Source organism: Balaenoptera ricei, chromosome 1 (assembly GCF_028023285.1).
Source record: "Balaenoptera ricei isolate mBalRic1 chromosome 1, mBalRic1.hap2, whole genome shotgun sequence".
Lineage (NCBI taxonomy): Eukaryota > Metazoa > Chordata > Mammalia > Artiodactyla > Balaenopteridae > Balaenoptera > Balaenoptera ricei.
The window spans coordinates 153704150-153729093 of NC_082639.1; the positions used below are offsets into that span (position 1 = coordinate 153704150).

Genomic DNA, 24944 nt, shown 5'->3' on the forward strand with positions numbered 1-24944 from the left:
TGTTGCTTTTGCCCTTTCCCTGAACGACCTATATAATAGCTAGTCAATAGTTACAGTAATGCTTTGATATTTTAATAAAATAACACCATTACAGAAAAAGCATAATCTACTGGTCTTTTTATCCCATTTCTATGCCTGAGGAAAGCTTATCCCGTTAACCCCAAGGACCGTGACCAGGAATGCCTGGAAAGGAACTGCTTCTGCCAGACAGCTTAATCCAACAAGTTACGAGCAGATGTCACGGCATCTAGTAGCATCATCACAGCAGTCCTGCCCTGGTGCATAAATTACATGTACCAGGTTCAGATGGTACATTAAAGCATCAAGAACGTCCTCTTTGATGTATGTTAATGTAAGGGTTTCCATTTCACTTTTTCCACTGGATCCCGTGCTTTACAAACCCTATCTGTACTTTCCTTTGTATGTTTTTCCAGATTTTCTGGATTTACACAGGCATATGTTTCTCTCTCTTTTTACATTGCACAAGGGGTCTTCTCGTGGGGTTTCTGTAATAGTCCTGAGATCAGAGTGGCCTCGTTCCCAGCCCTCTGGAGTCTGGAGTGTGCTGTTTGAGTCTGCCGAGATTCTCACTTTGTGTTTAGGCTGAGGCTATCTGGGGAAACTCCCCTTTCCCTTTCATTAGAAATGGTCCTTTCCCCATGTAACCAACTTATGTCCTTTATAGAACTTTACATATTTAGATATTATTTTGTTAAACTTTTTTTTTTTTTTTTTTTTGCCTCTCCCACTAGAAGGTAAGCTCCATGAAGGTAGAGCTTGTCTGATTTGTCTGATTTGCTTAACGTTGGGTCCCCAGTGCACAGTTCCTGGTACGTTGGGGCCACTGAATAAGTAGACCTCTTAAACTAGTGTCAGCTGTTCCTGCATCTTTATTGAAATGAGGATAAATGTACCAATTTCATGGAGTTACTGTGAAGATAAAATGAGATGCTGCATGTAAAGCATTTAGCACAGTATTTGGCACACTAGTTATTAGTCCCAGTATGTAGCAGCTAGTACAAGGAACTGGAGACATTTTGGGTACTTGTTTAGGGCCTGCCTTTGAGATATCTCAACTCCTGAGAAGTGAGAAATGGCAGCTGTCAGCTTCCCACTTACACTCCCCATGCTGACCAGTAGGTGGCGCTCCGTAGGGGTTCTATTACCTGGAGGTAGCGGTACCTACACAAGGGAAGAAACTCACCTCCTGCTTATACATCTGTTGACAAAAAAATTAATCAATGATCAACATAAGAAAGAAATGAAACATTTTATTTGAGCCAACCTGAGGATTTTAACCTGGAAGACAGTCTCTCAGAGAGCTCTGAGAACTGTTCCTAAGAGATAATGGGGGAGGCCAGTATATATGTGATTTTCACTAAGGGGTACATGCAGTCAAGCACACACCTTGGCAGAAGGTTCCTACTATTCATGAGGAACAGACATCTTGGTTAATGGTTTTAGTGCTTTTCTGAGTATGGGAAGATGCAAGAAACGGGGTTCATAAAATTTTCTCCTGCAGATATCTAACTATCTGAGGACCAGTTTTGCCAGTTTTCCATGCCTCATTCTGATCTTCACCCTTAATTCCTTTCAGGGTGTGTTGTAGGTCAGTGACTGTAGTGGCTAATGACTTGATTCTTGTAGAACTGGCTGGTGGGCAACATTCATTATTTTATAATCCCCTCCCTTTGGGCCTTAATTTGGACCAAGGTTTGGGGATGCATTTCATGACCAGTTTGCCCCTTGGCACTAGGAATGCTCATTCCCAGGTCAGATGAGGATTTCATTGATAGCCATTCAATGCGCTGTTACTGGACGAGGCCCTTTTGGCTTTTTACTAGCCAAAAGCCTCTGGACTGTCTGTCTTACTAGTCTGTTATGGTCCAGGAAATGGTTCCCTCTTGTTACTTCCTCCCTTATCCAGAGTTAAACTATTACAATCCTTGATCTTATAGAACTATATATTTGGTTGATCATTTCAAGTCGCTTAGTCATCCTTACTTTTATTGAAGGCTCAGTTACACATCTGGTAATGCAGGAAACAATAATCTTGTAAAATAGGCAGAATAGAAGTAATGATATAGCTAGTAACATTAATAAGGTCATAAGTACGTATTTAAGCTAAGAACTTCCGTTAGATGCAGCCCTGTATCTCCCCAGTGTCTCACCCAGTATGTTCTGCACCAATCACTATTTTTAAGGGAAATGATATATTGGCATTGTACATAAAGTTCACCAAAGATGTCTGCACATACAAGGTGAGTGGTGGGTCATCATGACCCCTTATAAGATTAAGAAAAGAATGTTATCTTCTAAAGAGTTACACGGTTGGCACCAGAAGAAGAAAAATTGATCTTTATGGTTGAGCAGGTATTTCTGCTGTTGCATAGGTCTGTTCAATGCATAATGCAGATGCACAATGTACAGTAGCAGGAAAGGAGGAGGTCCAAAGGGGCAGAGAAAAATTTTATGTTTAAATTTTTCTCATCTTGCCTTAAAATACAAACTTTTATTTCATCACATCTGTTTTCGTTCTTGTTCTGTGTCTGTGTAGCTTGATAATCTTTTCCTCACTGACTTCTGATTTCAGAAGAATACTGTATTTGATTAAAGCAGGCTTCACAGGCTTCACCATTCTTTCTTTTAAAAATCCTCCCTATACCCAGCCAAATGATTCATAGCATCTTTATATAATGTTATCTCATAATGTTGATGCTAAGGCCTATAATTGAGATGAGTGGTTCTGTGAACAGAATATAATTACTTTTGCAGCAGCTTGGAATGTGCCAATATAATGACCAGATGAACAATTACAATGGGCGATATGGCTCATTGTGGAAGATCTGCAGAGAGTGCTAATCGTATCGTTACTAAAATCAACAGCAGAAACCTGGACCATTTGCTGATGCACCCCATTCATTGGCTGGGTTCTCTTCTCACCATTTATTCAACTAACATTTGTGAAGTCCTCTAGGAAGCGCTGTGGGAGGTGGAAAAGTGGCAGAAGGCATGGGTCCTGCCCTTGATCTTAGTATCTTGTTGGGAGAGAAAACACACTGGGATGTAACAATTGGGAACAGTGTAAAAAAAAAATCTGTAGTCAAATTACATAATAATGCAAAGGAGTGACCTATTTGGATTGTGGTGACTCAGGGAAGACTCCTTGGAGAAGGTGAGCCTAGAGTTTGGTCTTGAAGAAATTGGTCATGATGTTGAAAACTCGGCCTCTGTGCACTGGTGCTGAATCGAATCTCGGAGACAGAGTTTTGGGTGAAGTAGAAAAGAAGAGCTTTATTGCTTTGCCAGGCAAAGGGGGACACAGTGGGCTTGTGCCCTCAAAAACTGTATGTCCCAACCCAGGGGGATTTGGTGAGGAGTTTTACAGCAGTGGTTCAAGGGCAGGGTTGCTGATAAGGATCAGAGTATGTGTAGGGCCTGCATTTCTTTAATCTGGCCTCAGGTGGTCTTCTCTGGAATGAAGAATGCTAACAACTTCCATTTGTTGGGGGTTTTAGTTCTGTAGAAGAGCTCAAAGATATTGTCATGTGTATCCCTTTAGGGGGAAACCAGGACCCTGCCCCAAGGCTGCACTATTGTTTCTTGGCTTTTCCTCCCTTGTCTCTGCATCCCCTCCCTTCCCTGATTAGCAACTGTTCAAATCTGCCCTTTGGAACTCAGGGAAGGTCATGGATGCTGGAGTCTATTCCCTACAAACAGGAAATGAGGGACACAGAAAGGCTTCCGTGCCCCACAGGGTCCTGCTTGATTTCAGTCAGATTTGGGTTAAGACCTTAGACAAGAACTTGAAATGCCAAAGCTAAGGAATCAGCAAGTCTTGTATGAGAGTCTCCAAGGAGAGATGAGGCTAGACTTCTGGGGCTGTGATGGCTTGTTATGGGACATGGTTCACAGAGGAAATGAGGTCCAGCTGAGTCATGTTTGAATTTGAGGGTGGTCAGTTTTTAATGGCTCTGGAAGACCCCAGGGAATTCATGGTATCGGTTATTTTTTTCCCCTTTAAATATAAAAATCATGTAGCAATATTAAAGAAAATTATATTAAAAGAAAATAGTTCACTATATATCACCCTAACCTAGGGATCAGCAAATTGTCACCATCTGGCCAAGTCCTGCCCACCACCTGTTTTTGTATTGCCCGTGAGCTAAGAATAGTTTTTACATTTTTAAATGGTTGAAAAAAGCCAGTAGAGAAGAAAGATATTTTGTGATATGGAAATGACATGAAATTCACATTTCAGTGTTGATAAATAAAGTTTTATTGGAACACAGGCATGCTCATTCGTTAATGTATTATTTTTGGGTGCTTTGGGCTAACATGGGCAGAGCTGAGTAGTTGTGACAGACTGTATGGCTTCCAAAGCCTGAAATATTTACTGTGTGGCCCTTTACAGAAAATGTTTGCTGACTCCTGCCCTAATCCACTACTTTTTCATTTCTGCTCATTTCCTTCCAGTCTTTATCTAAATGTACATGTAATTTACATGGTTGTACACGTTTGTACACAGCTTTTCTCACTTTGTGTCGTAAATATTTTTCTGTAATAGTCATCATAATTATAATTTGAACGAGCTTGTATTTGTATAGTGTTTTAAAAATGTAAAAATGCCCTTATATCCATTGTCTTGTTTTATTATCACAACAACCCATGTGTTAAGAGGGAGACTTGGTGATTAAGTGATAAACTCAAGGTCACACAGATAGCAAGCAAGTAAAGTCAGGACTTCTGACCCCAAATCCCTTATTTATTTTATTTTACAGTATGTTCTTCTGATAATTATATAATTTTTCCAAAGTTAATGTAAATTTATTTTTATTCTTTTATTTTTTCTATTGTTGGATATGTAGGTTGTCCCCGTTTCTTCACTTTGACCAGTAGTGTCTCAGTGAACATAACATATATGACTTATTTTGTCTTTCATTTATTTTAAGAAGCATTCAGATTTGTTTTAAATTTGCTTTTCAGCATTCCAGTGCTGTGAATGGGGGTAGGGATTGAGCTGTGGATGTGGGGGGTAACAGCTGGTCTCACCCTTGTTCAGAAGCTCTCTCCTCAGAGGCTGATCTAATTTCCAACGTCATTTCATAGTTATTTGTGGAGTTCCTGTTAGCACCAGGCACAGGGCCAAGTAGGTTCTGGGGATTTGGTGTTGAAATTGACAGGGCCCCTGCCGTCAAGAAGCTAAGTCATGTATGGGAGGCAAGGGGAGGGACAGGTAAGCTGGCTGTGATGGCACACGGTGTGAGTACACGGGGATGCCTTCTGGATGCTTGGCAGCAGCCTGCCTTGGCTGGGAGCTCAGGGAAGAGTCTTCAAATGAAGGATAAGTAGGGAGTTGACCAGGTGAAAAGGGAGAAGAGGACGGTGGGAGGAGACATCGTTTCAGGCAGGGGGACCAGTCTATGTGAAGGGAAGGCGGTAAGACAGAGCTGGTATGTCTGAGGAATTCAGGCTGTTCAGTGTGGCTGGAGTGTAGGTGTGTGAGGAGGGGAGAGAGAAGGCAGGAGGGGCAGGTAGGGGCCAGATCACCAGGGACTTGTGTGCCCCACTGGGGAGCACGGACTGTATATCATGAGGGCGTTAAAGAGACTGAGAAGGAGAGGAGTGTGACCAGAATTGCCTTTTAGAGAGAATAATGGGGTTGCAGCATGGAGGATGAATTAGATAGGGGTGGGCTTGGAGGCAAGGGGCCAGTTAGGGCAGCTGGGGCAGCAATCCGGGTGACAGACGACCATGTCGATGAGGATGGAGAAAGTTGGACTGGTTCTGGAAATAGGTAGAGGCACAAGTAATAGAACTGCACGATTGCCTGTATGTGGGGAATGAGAGACAAGGAGGAACCAAGCCAAAGATAACATCCAGCGTTCTGGAATGGATGTTTTTTGTCTTTTAGATTTTTTTTCGTCTATTAATGTCCAGTAAAAGGATTATTGGGAAATAACCTTTGAGGGTTCTTGATATGATTTGAGGGTAGTACATTCTCAAAGAAGCAATCAGTTTATAATACCAACAAATGGCTTTTTGTGCGGGAGAGTCATTTGATGAAACTAGTGTAAGATGGTAGAAACAGGTAGGTCAGATTCAGTCAGAGAGCCCTGGATGGATGCAGGCCTGAGGATGAGGGTAGGGTTTTAGCTATAACTTGTCATGTTTCTCCCAATAGCTGATCATGTGTTCATGGTCATTCAGGAATCAATTACTGTACGCCTGCCATGTGCTGGGTCTGTGCTGGATGCCTTAGGGACATATCTAGGTGAAAGGAACATGTTCTGTTGCTAAGAAAGGGTTTATATATGTAATAGGAAGTCAAGATAGAAAAACCTTTGGTAAAAGGTAGGACATGATGAATGTTGTAATAATGGTACCAAATGCTGTGGGAATTCCGTGAGAAGAGATTGATTACAGAGAGGGGCGGAGGGGCAGGGGAAGGGGAGATTCAGACCAGGCTTCCTTGAAGAGGTATTGTTTGAGCTGGTTTTTATTGAAAAACGGTGGAAGTTTTAGACACACGGCTGAGAATAATCCAGGTGGAGAATAAAACACAAATCTGGGGACATGATACTCCCTTGTTTATTGTGAGATCTGTCTTTTGGGCTGATGTGGATGCCCCAGAGGAGGCAGTGCCGTGTACTCTGCATCTAAAGCTGGAGGAGTATTACGGGAGTTTCTAAAGCCAGGAGTGTCCCAGTGACTGTCCGCTTCACAAACTAGTGTCCTAGTTTTGGTCCTGAGTCAAGCAAATGGAAAAGGATTTACAATTCTAAAACATGGTTTTGCCTCCAGGCTTTCACCAGTGAGGGGCAGGGCATCTCGCCTCCCTCAGGAAGGCTGGTCTGCTCCCTGGCTTCCAGGACGGTCAGGTATGCTGGGACTGCTTTCCGGCCCAGTGCTCCCTAATTCCCTGCCTCAGGCCACTAGGACCTGCTCCAACACCAGGGGGAGATATAAAGTAAGTCTGACCTTCATGTTGTGATTCCTCTAAGACATTTCAGTTATTTAATGAAAACCAAGGGATAATGTTCATGGTAATACTTTGTAAACTCTTAAGTGCTAGGTGGATGCAATGTATCCATCCATTCAACGGATCATTACTGAGAGCTTGTTGCAGTGTTCTAGGTGCTGAGGTTACAGCAGTGCTCCTCCGCATGGTGTTTACCTTCTAGTACAGGGGGCAGTCAATAAACAAGCGTAAAGCCTACAATATATAAAATGCAAAGCCTATACAGTAGTCCCCTCCACCCCTACCCCTTATCTGTGGTTTTGTTTTCCACGGTTTCAAATACCCTCGGTCAACTGTGGTCCAAAAATAGTAAATGGAAACTTCCAGAAAGAAACAATGGTTTTTAAGTTCTAAATTGTGCACTGTTCTGAGTGGTGTGGTGAAATCTCCAGCCATCCTGCTCTGTCTCACCCTGGATCATCCCTTTGTCCATTACTCACTTGGTAGCCACCTCAGTTACAAGATTGGCTGTCGTAGCATCGTGGTATCCCAGTGCTTGTGTTCAAGTAACCCTTATTTTACTTAATAATGGCCCCCAAATACAAGAGTCATTATGCTGGCAATTTGGATATTCTTACTGTGCCTAATTTATGAATTAAACTTTATCACAGGCATGCATGTATAGGAAAAAATATAGTATATAGAGTCCACCCTTGATCAACATGGGTTTGAACTGTGTGCAGATTTTAAAAAATAAATACTATGGTTCTACCCAATCCACAATTGGTTGAATCCGCCAGTGCGGAACAGTGGATATGGAAGGTTAACCATAAAGATATACACAGATTTTCCACTGCTCGGGGGATTGACACCCCTAACCCCTGCATTGTTCAAGGATCAACTGGATAGGGTTTGGTTCTATCCGCAGTTTCTGGCATTCACCGGGGGTCTTGGAATGTACCCCCGCAGGTAAGGAGGAACTACTATAAATGCTCTGGAGAAAAATGAAACAGGGAAGGGGATAGGTATATTAGAGAGAGAAGTAAATCTGAGATTTCTGGGGGCTGCAGAGGGGAGAATGGGGAATCCTTGTTTCATGGGTACAGTGAGTTCTCCCTGCACCTTTGTTTTTTTATCTGTAATATGGTGGATGTGGGCTCTGTGATCCCTGGGGTCCCCTCCTGATTCAAACTTCTGTCACCCCAGGACTCCTGAGTGAGGCTTATGTCCTGCATTTAGGTCTAGGCCATTTAGTGGTCCCACCCTTTGGCAGCTTCCTTTGGCCGTCTGCTTTCTGGGCTGGAGAACCGTGGCTCTGTTCGCTTGCCTGGAGGCCTTTGCAGCTGAGAGCTCTTTTCTGTATAAATATGGGACTGTGTCCTCCTATCACCAGGAAGGGACTTAAATTACTGTCTATAAATGCATCATGACTTTAAAAACCATTTATAAATAATATCAACAGGGCCACCAGCACTCACTTGTAGAGCTTTAGATTTTAATTTTCCGAAAGATGTCCCTATGAATTTTTTTTGCTGTAGCCTCACTATAGCTCTGTGAACCAGCTGAGAGTTGGAAGACCTGCAAAATGGCCCCAGCTTGGCCACTGGCCTTTGGGTTAGTCTCTTCCCCTCTCTGGGCATCAGTGGCTTTGGTGAAGTGATTTGAATAATAAACAGCACTTAAAGAACTGGAGCCAGTTTCCTGTCACTGGGACTGTTATGTGTGGGGAACCCATATTTACGGGGTCTCCAAGGAACATGCATGAGGTGCTGCCCTGGGTAGTGCTGGGATGCCATCCTGCCTGTCTGCAGGTTGGTCACCTTTTAAGAGCCCAGAGTCCTCAGTCTGTACAAATACAGCACAATTCAAATCTAAGCTTTTTTGTGTCATTGGTGGTTTTTTTTGTTTTTGTTTTTTTTTTAAGGCTGTGTAAAAATATTCTCTGTATCGTTCCAATTTTAGTATATGTGCTGCCGAAGCGAGCACGTGTCACTGATTTTTAGGTGACGGAAGGAGCATCATCTTTTCCTTCTACCACTGCTTTTGTTTTTTACTTTTTCATTCTGCTACTTGCTGTATATACACACAGCCTACTCGCCGCTAGAAGAGGAGGTGGCAATCATCAGTCTCTCCTACCATAGCCAGGTTGGCTTTGGGGGAGGACTTCCTGAGTGAATGGAGGAAAAGAGCAGGCCCGTTGTGTCTTTGGAACAGCCGCGGAAGGGTTTGATTTTATTGCTTGTTTTTAAAATCTGATTGCAACTCATCATCCCCCATGGTTGCTTGTCCATCAGTTAATTCATAAAAAGTCCATACGTTTATATAAAATGGAGAGAATTATACTATTTATCCTATAGGATAGTTATAAGAATCAAGTGAGTTAATGCATATAAGAGTTAGGACTGCTTGGCATATTGCAAGTGCTTAATGAATTATTGTGTTTATCATTTGTTATGACTTAGCAGCATGGGGTTGACAGGTCAGGGTCTATACACTACTTTTCCATCACAATAAACTTCTAGGTGGCATGTTTGTTATTTTAATAATTTGTAATCATTGTAATCAAAGTGCTAGATCTTTAAAGTCCATTTAGAAGTACAAATACCTAGGTGTAAGTTGTGTTCTATTCGTTTTCCAGATATCCTCGGGCTTTCATATCCTTATCAGGTGTATGGCCAGGCCACCCAACATGGCTGATCTCTTGCTCTTTGTATGCCCTCTAAACCAGTCCCTGCTTCACCTGCACCCTACTCCCAAGAGCATGCTTGTCCCCACCCCAGCTAGCGATTGTTCTAATCCTTAGGCCAGAACAGGTCCACCTGCTAGCTTATTAAAGGAAGACATCTGCCCTTGTGTTGGTCGTTAACCTGAGGGGCTGTGAGGGGCGTGCCCCAGCCGCTGGTTTCCCTGGTAACTGATGAGCCAACCTGACCGTCACTTCCCCTATAAATGCTGGCCTGCGATGCTGCCATGTTCTGCCTGCTGCCTGCTGCGTATGATGTGGTGTTGCTCAGGACCTTCTGCCTCAGCCTGCGTAAGAGTCCCTTGTCCAGTACTCCATTGATGTCTCTGTTGCTGTCTCTGGGCTCTTTCTTCGGTCTTGAGGCTGGGCAGTTACAAAGCTTGCGGGTTGCAGTCCAGCATCAGGTGAGACTGACTTTCACTTACCCCTGGGGCTCTGCGTGTCCAGAAGCACAAGGCCAGGACCCCTGCCTGCTTTCCTAAGCGTACACCCTTGACTGTTGAATACCCTTGACTGCTTGTTTGCACCTTTTCAGAGAAGGGGTATTATTTTCCCTCTTTATTAATCACCACCTAGAGGTGACTTCTTTCTGACATTTCAGATCCTTTCTCTCCTTTTTGCTGAGGGCAAATAGTTTCTCCCCTTTGTGACTTTTTTTTTTTGGCTGAATTTTCACAGCTGAAGGAAAGCAAGCCTACCACTTCTTGAGTAACAACAACAACAGCTAATACTTCTGTGAGCATTAACCCTGTGTAAATGCATTTCCTCCGCTTTACAGGTGAAGAAATGAGGCTCAGAGAGGTTGAGTAAACTACTAGGGTCACAGAGTTAGTAAGAGCATGCCAGAGGCATGTCCTGGCCCCAAGCCTGGGTCCTACATGTGGCTTTGTGTGTACATGGGACCTCCTCATGGTGGCCTTTTTTTTTTTTCTAATGAGGAAATAATTTCTTTTCTCTGTGTCTTCTCTTATTCCCCAAAGTTATAGTTGCTGATTAGTTTAACCACAAAGAAAGGTGATTATCTTTACTTACTTCCATCTGCTTCCAGAAAGTTTGGAACTCTACTTATCAGAAGCCTCTTAAAGGAGCCATAACTTTTCCTTACAATATTCCTACAGAGACTTACTCTCAGAGGGCCAGATGTTAGTAGAGTGAAGCTCTGTGTCTGTCAGTTGCTTCATGGAATGGAAGAGTCTAGAATGATCCCATCACCACTCACTGCTGAGGATGCACGGAGGAATAGCCCTTGAGGGCTTTCAATCTATTGTGAAGATGGGACAGAGTCAAAACCATGAACAATACTAAAGGTGAAGCACAGACCCTCCTCCTAGCCAAAAGGGAGTTCTTATTACCTTAAACCTAGGAATCCCTGAAGGTAGGACCATGCTGTCATCTGAGAGTCTTCTGTTTCTCCCCATCCCTTTCTCAGTGCCCTGTGTGTCAGTAACATCGAGAAGGGTCCTGGGGCTAAGCCGACCCCATAGCCTACTCCAGGGACCCTTCTTTGAGTTCCCTGTGGTCCCTCAGAAGTGTGCCCAGCAGCTTGTGTAGCTCTTGTCCTGGAATGCTCTGTCCCCCGGGGCTTTTGCTTGCCCAGTGCAGGTGAGCTAGTTCCTGAGCTCTGGGAATACTTCACACCTGCCCCAGTTCTCACAGATACAACCTGGGTGTGTGGGCTACTGGCCTGCTGTTTGCTCTGCCAGGCTCCCCAAACCTCAGGAACATTCCCCACATCTAAACCAGCTGCGTGAGTCATCCCTCCTCGCCACCCTGGTGGAGGCCTCAAGGCCATACCCCACGTTCCTAGTGCTTGTCATGAGGCTATACATTTGGGGGCTACTTTACAGCTTTTGGGGTCTTCTGGGGTCTTTTTGAAGCTTGGTTTTGGGTGAAGATGAGAATGAAGTGGATCATGTTTGGGGAAGGAGGGTGTCTTTTAAGCCAAATTAGATTGCACAGGGAATGATCTGCACCTCTCCTCTCCATGAAGTAGTGTTATCACCTGTGGTCTGGAGGCCCAACCGAGTCTTCACATTTTACTAGTTAAGATGATGCTTTCATAATATCAGTGTTGTTTCCTGTCAAGAGCTCTGGCCAGGCAATAATTTGTGAACCAATGCCCTACTTGGGCCCCAGTGCTGAAAACTCCTACAGACATGACCCACCTGGAAGTCACTGGGATTTTCACCTGCGCCATTGATTTGACTTAAATTCTCTGATAATTTAAATCAGCCTAAAACAGATTGAGGGCATGGCTGATTCTGCAGCAATATCAGACTTGCAGACACAACATAATTTTATTTCTTCCTTCATAGGAGAGAAAGTACAGTCTAGGCTACTTGGATTCATTTCACTTCCCTGGAAGAAGAAAACCTGAGATTACTATTCTGAGAAAGACAGAGACAGGGCTTGATAAAACCAGCTTCTGTATACTATATCCTTTGGATTTTATCTGGCCAGTGATAAAGATTTCCATTTTTGGAGCCTCTAGAAAGAAAAAGAGCCTGATGGTATAATATCACCACTAAATACACAGTTTATTTTATGGTTTGAATTGTAAACAGAAAGAAAGTGGATGGTTTTAAGCAAAATTTCTAAACTTCCTTCAATGATTGTTTTCTAAGAAGACTGCAGATGTGCCTTTTGGATACATTATTGGATTAAACCAACGGAAGGTTGCAAGCTATCCCATTTCTGGCTAAAAGCTCCCTTACACTTCCTAACCACATCCTTCCCCTGAATATGGTCCACAGACCTGTTAAGTGAACTAGAAACAAATTCCCTTTATGCACCGCCACCAGACTTGTGCTCTTTCAGTCTTTATAGTGGCAGCTAACTTGTGTTTGCTGCCACATTGCCGTCTGTGTTTTCAGACTGTGTCATTTGCAGGCTGTATTCTTCTCTGTGGTCTGATCGTAGGCACTGTGAGGGCAGGGGATTGCGTCTGCCTTGGTTTTGTATCACTGGTAGCTCTGGGCTATGTCTTCCTGTACTAAGTTTTCAGGAATGACTGAATCAAATTAAATGAGACTAAAGTAAAATGTTGAAGCAATGAATGGGAAGCAAGTTATATTTAAGCTTCAGGGAGTAACCTCCAATAAGATCTGGTAAGCCAATTTATTCCATTATGCAGTTAAAATGGATCTGCAGTTCTCAGAGTGGTGGGATCGTCATGGAACATTTATTCTTGAAGTCATCTCTGTTTTTAAGATAACAAACAAACCAAGCTCTGTTAATAAAGTAGTAAATCCTTATAACAGACCGCTAGACTTACTACTGTCACTTCTCCTTGGAGGAAGTCTCAGTGTGAGTTTCCATTCAACAAACGCTTATTGAACATCTGCAAGGAGCTGGAACTCAAAAGACGGGAAATTAAAGGTGGAGTGTTTAGAGCAGAGGGTTAAAAGCATACTCTTGGGAGTCAGTTGGTCAGCGTTCAGATTGCAACTCTGCTACTTTCTACCTGTGTGATTCTGGACAAACGATTCTATCGGTTTCTTCATCTGTAAATTGGGTATATAATATACCTACCTCACAAGATTAAGAGGATTAAATGAGATAATGCTTGTAAAGCCCTTACTGTGTCTGGCACTTAGTAAGTACTCAATAGATTGCTATTTTCATTAAATTAAAATAATTAAGTATTACTCTCATGGAAGGTGTGTTTCCTGATCTCAAGGGCCTGCCAGCCTAATATAAAGACCGTGTGACCTTCCTACCCTGGGACATTTGGTACTTGCTGCTCCCTCTGTCTGGAGCATGCTTCCCTTAGATGCTCTGGTGGCTCAAATTCTCATCTCCACTAACTGTTACTTAAATGCCAAGATCTCAGTGAAGTTTTCCTTCACAGCCCTATTTAACGCTGAGTGTCACCCCCTCTTCCTGGCACTCCTTATTTTCATTTCCTGCTAGTTTTTCATCTTATTGTCATAACAGATAACATACCATTTATTTTACTTATTTTGCTTATTGTCTGTCTTTCCCAATTGAATGAAAGTGCCAGAAGGGTGAGGATATTGGTCCAGTTCATCACTGATCTATTATCAGTGTTTGAAACCATGTTTGCTTCATATTATAGGTGCTCAGTAAGTATTTGTTGGAAGAATGAATCAAGGACCAGTCACAGGAGTCTAGCGCAGGGCATGTTGAACTCTGCCTGTGGGTATCAGGAAAGGCATCATGGGAGAGATGACTGCGTTATGTCTTAGACTAGCAGTTCTCAACCTTTCTCCCACTAAGACCCTGTATTAGTCAGGGACCTACAGAGAAACAGAACCAGTAGGATGTATATGTATTATAAATATATAAAAATAAATATTATCACTATCTATGATCAGGATTATTGGATTATGGTGATTATGGAGGCTGAGAAGCCCCATAATCCACCATTTGCAAGCTGGAGACCCAGGAGAGGTGGTTAAGTTCTAGTCTTGACAGCAGTCAGAGAGCATGAATTCTCCCTTATTCGACTTTTAGTTCAATTCAGGCCTCCAGGGATTGGACGAGGCCTGCCCACACTAGGGAGAGTGATCTGCTTTACTCAGTCTGTTGATTCATCTCACTCCAGAATCACCCTCACAGACAAACCCAGAATAATGTTTAACCAAATATCTGGGCACCCTGTGTCCCAATCAAGTGGACACATAAAATTAACCATCACAGACACTCAGTGGATTTTGTTCCTGAATATGATATCAGATCCACAGTTTCTAGGGTGCCACCGTGCCTATACTCCTTTTTCTATGGGTCAAGAAAGCAAATTAGAATTCAAACAAGGGAGTAATACTATTATTGGGATAAATTTGAGTTCACTCTAATATTTATTTTAAAAGGTGAACTACTTTTAAACTTGATACAGTCACAATTTTAGTAATAAATATGTGACTCATCCTACCACTGGGGTATTGAGAAATGTCCTTAAGGATGGGTAAGAGTTTGCCAGGCAGGCAACCAGGGGAATAGTGCTTGAGTCTGAAGGAACAGCATGTGTGAAGGCATGAGGGCATAGTGTGATTGTGGAATCACAAATAATTTGATATGATTAAAGCAGAGGATGCCTGGGAGGGAAGCAGTGAATGATGAAGCTGTCCAAGACCAAATTACAGAGGCCTTTTTTTTTTTTTTTTTTTTTTGCTAAACTAATGGAATTTTATTCAGAAGACAATGAAAGCCATTGAATGGTTGGGTCATATTTTAAAACTTGTATTTAATTATTTTTACAATTTAATTTTTAAAATTTTTGGATAAACAAAAATTCACATGGTATAACATTCAAAAGGATATTACAATGAAGAATCTCCCTTCCTGGGACCATCAGTGTTTCTAGTATCTTATGTATAGTTCCATAGATATTATGTATATAGACAAGAAAATATTTTTCTATTTTTATCCAAATGGCAGCAAATTATGCATTGGAATACTGATATGCCTTAACATCACCCTTGTAAAAAGAACATTCAATTAAAAGTTTGCATAGCTAAGATGAAGACATCTAGTTTTTCACTTGGGAGACTATACCTTGGGCACATTCTCTAAGCTGGGGAATAGGAGCTGGGCTGAGGGTTAGACATGTCAGACTGAGGAAGCCATGGGGTATCCCAGTGACATGCCCATAGGGGTCTTAAGGTCAGGAGAAATGTCTGGTTTGGAAAGATGGATTTACAGGTAATTAGTATATAGATGGTGGTTAAAGCCACATTAATGGATGCAGCTGCCCAGGGAAAGGGGTATATTGCGAAGAGAAAAAGGCCAAGAGCAATGCTTTGGGGAATTATTTTTATAAAGCAGAAACTAACACACCATTGTAAAGAAATTATACTCCAATAAAGATGTTAAAAAAAAAAAAAGAGATGTGTTGTGGGAACTAAGGGAGGAGAGTCCATCCCACATTGTGGTAGTAGTCAGGGTTCAAGTCTGGCTAATGTAAGGAGGAAAAAGGTTATTAAGTTATGACACAGGATAACCACTTTTGGATTGGGCTTTTTTATTCCTTATGTTGTTTGTGAATATACCTATATGGTTGCCTGTTGTTGTGATCATGCATTGCCACTGTTGCATAGGATTCCATAGTGTAAACATTTAACTATTAATTAATTTATTCCAATGTGTATTACAATATCAGTGATTTTCAGTTTGTGTCTATTGAGAATAGCACTGGTATATAAATTCTAGAACTTGAGAGAAAAAAAAAAGGATGTTAGGTACAGAAAACATTTGTTTTGGTGATAGAGGTATGAGATAGAAATAGATGGTGATAGAGATATGAAAGAGAAGCCCAAGAGCAGGTTGGATGGGATAAAGGAGAAAGTGGGAGGAATGGAAGTGTGTAGTCATTGTGTTGAATGCTGGTGTGTAAGATTTCAGAGATGGAGCGGTTCCCAGTGATGACCAGGCCCAGGATGTGGAGGGGGGGTGAAGGTCACTGGGAGTAGAGAGACTGGAGTGTTGAATGATTTTTCCCCATGAACATTAAAGTTTCCCATGCTGATAGCAGGAGATGGGCTGGCAGCCAGGTGATGAAAGGGAGGGACAGAGAAGTTGATAAATAGGATAATTAATAAAAGATGAAGCCCAAGTTCTGGCATATTTGTAAGCATTCAATAGATGTTAACTATCAATAATCAGATGACAATAATGAGGAGGTGGTATTGCTGGATGGCATGAATCTTAAAGAAGGTGAATTTCTTTTCTTTTTTTTTTTTTTTTGATGGACGTGTGGAGTTTGAAACTCCCTACTCCTAACTCCAGGATGGGGAAAAGCAAGGTGCTTGGAAGAGTCAGTTTCAACTAAAGCAGGAAGGTGGTGGGAACAATCCATGAAAATCCTGAGGCTGGGAATTTCTCTATGCATGAGGATAGGTTCTAGAGGACTCTGAGGAAGCATATGAAGGAGACCTTTAGCTGGAGGAGGATGTGGGAGAAGAGTAATTTTGAGTAATGTGAGGTTGAAAGCAATAAAAAAAAAATAGAGTGTACCTGCAGAATTTGCTATGGTTGCTGTGTGTCACCACACAGACTCGGAAGCCTGGGGAGACTTTTCAAGAACCCGAAAGATTGAGTTGTTCTTTTCAATAACACTTTGTCATCAGTCTGTGACAGTGTTGTTTTCATGTGTACGACAGGAAAAAAAAAAAGAGCAGAAGATTGGTGAATATGGCTAGTTGAGGCAAGGTATAGCCCAAGTTAACGAAATAATTTGGTCCGGGTTAAGTAGGCAAAACTTGATAGTTCACACACAAATGAATCTGATAATTACCAAATGTCCATTTCAATCTGAATAACATCAAGATCACTACAGCTGAGGTTATTGAGATTTCAGAAGGCTTCCTTCCATTTGTACTTGTTGGCCTTCAATGATGAGGCTCACCAGCCCAGGTTCTCACTGTCCTCCAGCCATGTGGACTCAACTTGAAATCCTTGGTTCTTCTTAACTTTAAGGTTTTGATAAAGAACTCTCTGGAACTATTTAAATGTGAGGCAGGACTTCTGATATAAGAAGTCCCTGGGGAAATGTGATTCTCTACCATATGGTGCTGTCATATTTTTAGCGTACTAAAATTTTTAAGAAGTTTGGAATATTCTATTTATCTAATCCACTGAACTTCAGGCAAATAAGAAACAAAACCAAATTAATAGCTTGAAATGCTTTTCAACAGCTAGAATTCCAACTGTTAGTGCAATAAGAGGGAACTGATGCAAAACCGTGTAATAGAGCATCTGTGTATACACAGATAACACAATGAGGAAGTGCTTATTTTATATTGTTCCAGAAGCTCGTTAAAATGAGAAAGAATTCTCTCATAAGCCAAACTCTTCAATTTAGTTTAGAAAACATTTGAGACCTTCTCTGAGAAGGTGCTGGCTTTAATCCTTGTATAGATATATTAGTTTCCTAGGGCTGCTGTGACAAATTACCACGAACTGGGTGGCTTAATACAGCAGAAATTTATTTTCTCACCGTTCTGGAGGCTAGACATCTAAAATCAAGGTGTCAGCTGGGCCATCCTCTCTTTGAAGGCTCTAGAAGAGAATCTGTTCCATGCCTTTCTCTTAGCTTCTGGTGTTGCTGGTAATCCTTGGCATTCCTTGGCTTGAAGACATATCACTCCAACCTCTGCATTCATAGTCACACGTGTCTTTCTGTGTTTGTCTTATAAGGACACCTGTCACACTGGATTCTGGGTCCACCATATTCCAATATGACATCATCTTAACTAACTATACCTGCATTTGTGGCCCTATTTCCACATAAGGTTACATTCTGGGGTTCTGGGAAAGACTTGAATTTGGGGAGGAACACTATTCAACCCAGTATAAGAAGTTTCTAAAATGAATAACAAATGGCTTCTACCTTCAGGAAGATGTAGTTCTGATGTAGTTGGGGAACCGGGTATAGGAAACTTTAATGCAAAGTGATGGATACAGAATACCGTGGACACATGGAGGGGTGAGGGATTGGTTGTGACTCCGGGGTGGTCATGGAAGTCTGTAGGGTGGAGGTAGTGGCAGACCTGAAGGATAACTAGTGTACCAGCTGGCAGAAATTGGGGACCTGGGCATTCTGGGCTGAGGGAGCAGGCACAGAGATGCCAGTATGCATCCACTGTCTGGGATGCTTGTGTTGTCTGGAGTATATGGCCAGAGGATAGCATAGCTTTTGGGTAGTAGTTGCATGTGATGTGGTGGCCGCTGGGAAGGGATGGAGAAGGGAAGAAGGATGAAGTGCAGATGGAGCATAAGGGAGATGTGAAAGGTGATGGGACCCAGTTGTTCATCTCTGTGAATGCCTGCCACAGAATGGGATCTTCAAGAGGTATGGGAGAGTTCAAGGAGAGGCTGAATGACCATTCCTTAAGGGAGCTCTAGAAGACTTTGCTGGGCTCAGAGGAGCTGGACTAGATGATTTTTATGCTCCCTCTCAGCTCTCAAGTTCTGTGACTATTAGGTAGAAGTATCTCTTCACTAATCATATTAGTTATTAGGCTTCTGCTAATAACTAGTTATTTATTATCTCTCATTAGTTATTAGGCTTTTGCTTCCTCTCTCCTTTCTTTCTATCAAGCATCCTCCACATGCCAGGCACTGAAGATGCAATAGTGAGCAAGAAGACAAAGACAGCACCATTTTAATATCTTCCCTGTAGCATTAGCACACGGAGTACATAGTCAGTTCTCCATAAGTGTTGCTTTGGGTTGAATATGAGTGAGGAAAAAATGACGAGGCAGTCATTTTGCCCTGGGTGATAAGTTCTGCTTCAGAGTAGAACTGCTTTGAAAGATGATTTCAGGAACCTCCTTATGAGGAGGTGGCAAATAAGTGGCTGCTTATATGTGTTTGATTTCTGAGTCATCAAAAAGGCTCCTTTGCCTCCCAAAATATCTCCTTCATCCAGGCTGTGGGTGCTTTTAATTTCACTATTGGAAGCTGGTTTCCCTCTGATAAAATGCAAATACTCTGTGGAGAGGGGATACCCATTTACCCTCATCAGTCTTTTACACCTTAATATGAGGATTTTCTCATGGCAGATTTTTGCGTAAAGCACATGGAGGGAAAAGGGGATCCAGGGGATGAATACTGGACATGCCAACGGTAAACTTCATCATAGTTAGCAGTTTGGATGAACCAACCCTGGGGATGTAGTCTCTTGGCCTAGAAAAACCCACTATTATCTGTTGGCCGGTGTATGTTGGGCCAGATATGATTATTTCTCTTATGAGTTTTATAGCTACAAAACTGTTGTGTTTTTTAAAAAATTTTTGTTTTATTTTTGGCTGAGTTAGGTCTTTGTTGCTGCGTGCGGGCTTTCTCTAGTTGTGGCGAGCGGGGGGCTACTCTTTGTTGCAGTGCGCGGGCTTCTCATTACGGTGGCTTCTCTTGTTGCAGAGCATGGGATCTAGGTGCGCGGGCTTCAGTAGTTGTGGCACGTGGCCCCAGCAGTTGCGGCTCGCATGCTGTAGAGCGCAGGCTCCGTAGTTGTGGTGCATGGGCTTGGTTGCTCCGCGGCATGTGGGATCTTTCCGGACCAGGGATCGAACCCATGTCCCCTGCATTGGCAGGCGGATTCTTAATCACTGCACCACTAGGGAAGTCCTTGTTTGTTTGTTTGTTTGTTTTAAAGGGCAATAAATCCCACCTCCTTCACCCCTACCTCAGTGAAATAATTTGTGGTAACCTGACCTGTGGTTTTTATTGCCAAGGCTATGCTCCATATGGTTTGTGTGTTCATTTGTCAGAGACAGCTAATGATAGCTGCTGTAACAAATATCCCCAAAAGTTTCAGTGGCTTACTTCAGAGGTTCCTTTTTTTATTGACATCACAATAAGTTTCAAGATGATTTGGGGGGGAGGGGGTGCTCCACATAGTCGTCCAGGTACCCAGGCCCCTTCCATGCTGTACATCCACCATCTTCAGTACTTGGCCTCAAGGAACGCATGCCAGGGGAAAGAAAAAGCTTGTAGAGAAAGCATGCTTACTTTTAGCTGTCTTGGCTTGGAAGTGACACTCATTTCACCTCACATTCCACTGGCCAGAACTAGTTCCAGAGACCCACGCAGATGGAAAGAGGCTGGGAAATGTGGTTAGCTATGTGCCCAGGAGAAGAAAGCAGCGTTGATGAGCCTCTGACACAGACTCACTAGAAAGCATTTACATGTTTTCCTTCTGTCTGTGACATATCCTAACCCTTGGGGGTTGTCATTAAGGGTATGGAGGACAAAAGGGAATAGCAGTGACCTGGAAACTGTCCAGTCCTTAGGATAGTGAAAAGTCATTCATTCTACCTGGTGAAGGGCATCATTCTGCTGCTGGATTTTTGCTACATAAGGGAGACCAAAGTCTTAATTCAAAGAAATGTCTTTATGCCATTTGCTTGTTTGTTTGCTTTTTAACAGAAGTAGGAAAAGTTCAATGGAAATCTCCTTTCCTACACCTTGGAATCACTTTGGAATAGGAGTTTTGAGGTTTTGAATGTACAGCTTCTGTAATATGTTTCAGTTCCCTTTGGAGATAAAAGTTCATGAGCATTTTGAGAAGATGCAGAGCTCCCCCAGTCCACCTCCCACATTGTCTAGACAAGGGAACTAAGAGGTAGCTGCATTGTCCACATTCACGTAGGAAGTTAGCGGCTTACCTGGGCGTCAGACCCCATTTGACAGATTTCTACACTGGTATTCCTGCCCCTACCACAGTGCTATTCCCTAGAGAACTACTATTTGGAGAATAGGCCTGTCCCGGTGGGACTGGAAGGAGGAGGCTTGACCAGGTGAAATCAGGCTTCTTCTGGCTCTGAGATTCCTTGATTGACTGTGATTAAGTAGATTGTGTCTGATTGTATACCTGGCCTGAGGGAAGTGATGTAGCCTTCCAAGAATTTGTAACTTTCCTGAGAAAACAGAATCTCAATTCTTTATTCTTCTCAGCTGTTTCTTTATTTTTATCTTAAAAACTATTTTTTTGTAATTGTAAAGTAAATATATATAAGCGTAACAAAAATATATACAAATATAACAAAAATTGCCTGTAATTCCATAACTTGACAGTGCAGCAATAACCCTGCTAATGTTTTATATGTTTTTCCATGTGTGTTTCCTGGTTTTCAACACATAAATATTTGTATATGTAGGCACAATATAATTAGAGTGAAATATACAATATGAAATAAATATACAACTCTTAAAATATTTCATTACTTAATATGAAATTTTACACAACCCTTAATATTATTTTATTTATTTATTTATTTATTTTTAGCATCTTTATTGGAGTATAATTGCTCTACAATGTTGTGTTAGTTTCTGCTTTATAACAAAGTGAATCAGTTATACATATACATATGTCCCCATACCTCTTCCCTCTTGCATCTCCCTCCCTCCCACCCTCCCTATCCCACCCCTCTAGGTGGTCACAAAGCACCGAGCTGATCTCCCTGTGCTATGCGGCTGCTTCCCACTAGGTATCTATTTTATGTTTAGTAGTGTATATATATCCATGCCACTCTCTCACTTTCTCCCAGCTTACCCTTCCCCCTCCCTGTATCCTCAAGTACATTCTCTAGTAGGTCTGCATCTTTATTCCCGTCTTGCCCCTAGGTTCTTCATGACCATTTTTTTTTTTTTTTAGATTCCATATATATGTGTTAGCATACTGTATTTGTTTTTCTCTTTCTGACTTACTTCACTCTGTATGACAGACTCTAACTCCATCCACCTCATTACAAATACCTCCATTTCATTTCTTTTTATGGCTGAGTAATATTCCATTGTATATATGTGCCACATCTTCTTTATCCATTCATCTGTCGATGGACATTTAGGTTGCTTCCATGTCCTGGCTATTGTAAATAGAGCTGCAATGAACATTTTGGTACATGACTCTTTTTGAATTATGGTTTTCTCAGGGTATATGCCCAGTAGTGGGATTGCTGGGTCATATGGTAGTTCTATTTTTAGTTTTTTAAGGAACGTCCATACTGTTCTCCATAGTGGCTGTGTCAATTTACATTCCCACCAACAGTGTAAGAGGGTTCCCTTTTCTCCACACCCTCTCCAGCATTTATTGTTTGTAGATTTTTTGATGATGGACATTCTGACTGGTGTGAGGGGATATCTCATTGTAGTTTTGATTTGCATTTCTCTAATGATTAATGATGTTGAGCATTCTTTCATGTGTCTGTTGGCAATCTGTATATCTTCTTTGGAGAAATGTCTATTTAGGTCTTCTGCCCATTTTTGGATTGGGTTGTTTGTTTTTCTGATATTGAGCTGCATGAGCTGCTTGTAAATTTTGGAGATTAATCCTTTGTCAGTTGCTTCATTTGCAAATATTTTCTCCCATTCTGAGGGTTGTCTTTTGGTCTTGTTTATGGTTTCCTTTGCTGTGCAAAAGCTTTTAAGTTTCATTAGGTCCCATTTGTTTATTTGTGTTTTTATTTCCATTTCTCTAGGAGGTGGGTCAAAAAGGATCTTGCTGTGATTTATGTCATAGAGTGTTCTTCCTATGTTTTCCTCTAAGAGTTTGATAGTGTCTGGCCTTACATTTAGGTCTTTAATCCATTTTGAGTTTATTTTTGTGTATGGTGTTAGGGAGTATTCTAATTTCATTCTTTCACATGTAGCTGTCCAGTTTTCCCAGCACCACTTATTGAAGGGGCTGTCTTTTCTCCATTGTATAGTCTTGCCTCCTTTATCAAAGATAAGGTGACCATAGGTGTGTGGGTTTATCTCTGGACTTTCTATCCTGTTCCACTGATCTATATTTCTGTTTCTGTGCCAGTACCATACTGTCTTGATTACTGTAGATTTGTAGTATAGTCTGAAGTCAGGGAGTCTGATTCCTCCAGCTCCATTTTTCTTTCTCAAGATTGCTTTGGCTATTTGGGGTCTTTTGTGTTTCCATACAGATTGTGAAATTTTTTGTTCTAGTTCTGTGAAAAATGCCAGTGGTAGTTTGATGGGGATTGCATTGAATCTGTAGATTGCTTTGGGTAGTAGAGTCATTTTCACAATGTTGATTCTTCCAATCCAAAAACATGGTATATCTCTCCATCTGTTTGTATCATCTTTAATTTCTTTCATCAGTGTCTTATAATTTTCTGCATACTGGTCTTTTGTCTCCTTAGGTAGGTTTATTCCTAGATATTTTATTCTTTTTGTTGCAATGGTAAATGGGAGTGTATTCTTAATTTCTGTTTCAGATTTTTCATCATTAGTGTATAGGAATGCAAGAGATTTCTGTGCATTAATTTTGTATCCTGCTACTTTACCAAATTCATTGATTAGCTCTAGGAGTTTTCTGGTAGCATCTTCAGGATTCTCTATTTATAGTATCATGTCATCTGCAAACAGTGACGGCTTTACTTCTTCTTTTCCAGTTTGGATTCCTTTTATTTCTTTTTCTTCTCTGATTGCTGTGGCTAAAACTTCCAAAACTATGTTGAATAATAGTGGTGAGAGTGGACATCCTTGTCTTGTTCCTGATCTTAGTGGAAATTGTTTCAGTTTTTCACCATTGAGGACGATGTTGGCTGTGGGTTTGTCATATATGGCCTTTGTTATGTTGAGGAAAGTTCCCTCTATGCCTACTTTCTGGAGGGCTTAATATTATTTTAAAATGAGTAATGATATGGAAAAATGCTCATATGTATTTGTATACTTATACAGAATATAATTAGAATAAAATTCCAATTTTATTTGTCTTATTTTTTTTTTAAATTTATTTTTATATTTATTTTTGGCTGTGTTGGGTCTTTGTTTCTGTGCCAGGGCCCTCTCCAGTTGCGGCAAGTGGGGGCCACTCTTAATCGCGGTGCGCGGGCCTCTCACTATTGCGGCCTCTCTTGTTGCGGAGCACAGGCTCCAGTTGTGCAGGCTCAGTAGTTGTGGCTCACGGGCCTAGTTGCTCCACGGCATGTGGGATCTTCCCAGACCAGGGCCCGAACCCGTGTCCCCTGCACTGGTAGGCAGACTCCCAACCACTGCGCCACCAGGGAAGCCCCTGTCTTATTTTTTTATTTGCTTTTTAAAGGAAGTAAAAAACAAAAAAAGCTAATGGAAATCTCCTTTCCATATACCTTGGAAAAACTTCTAATTATATTGTGCATAAGTATACAAATATATACAATAAGTGTACAGTATATATGGAGCATTTCTCCATATTATGACTTACTTTGAAACAATGTTTTAAAGGTTGCCTTATATTGCATCTCAGGGAATACACTGTGCTGAAGGACCAGCCCTGGTGAGTGGAGGGAAGGAGTTGTTAGTATCTTTGTTTCTTGGCCTTGACCCTGTGCTCCTCTTCTTCCAGGGCATCAGCAGCCTGTTCAGCTCTCTGAAGGTTGTCCGGCTGCTCCGTCTGGGGCGAGTGGCCCGGAAGCTGGACCACTACATTGAATATGGGGCAGCCGTGCTGGTCCTGCTGGTGTGTGTGTTTGGGCTGGCTGCTCATTGGATGGCCTGCATTTGGTACAGCATCGGGGACTATGAGATCTTTGACGAGGACACCAAGACCATCCGCAACAACAGCTGGCTCTATCAGCTGGCGATGGACATTGGCACCCCTTACCAGTTTAATGGGTCCGGCTCAGGGAAATGGGAAGGGGGTCCCAGCAAGAATTCCGTGTACATCTCCTCGTTGTATTTCACCATGACCAGCCTCACCAGTGTGGGCTTTGGGAACATCGCCCCATCCACAGACATCGAGAAGATCTTTGCAGTGGCCATCATGATGATTGGCTGTAAGTA

At 42.0% G+C, this 24944-nt stretch overlaps 1 protein-coding gene across 2 annotated transcripts in view; it reads left to right on the top strand.

Annotated features, from left to right (window-relative positions):
- Window positions 1-24944, top strand: part of KCNH1 (potassium voltage-gated channel subfamily H member 1) — a 415212-nt gene that overhangs the window by 160986 nt on the left and 229282 nt on the right. For both annotated transcript variants that reach the window (XM_059904358.1, XM_059904366.1), the window contains exon 7: window positions 24508-24937. In XM_059904358.1, the coding sequence (XP_059760341.1) occupies window positions 24508-24937 (430 nt within the window). The remainder of the gene's footprint in view (window positions 1-24507; window positions 24938-24944) is intronic.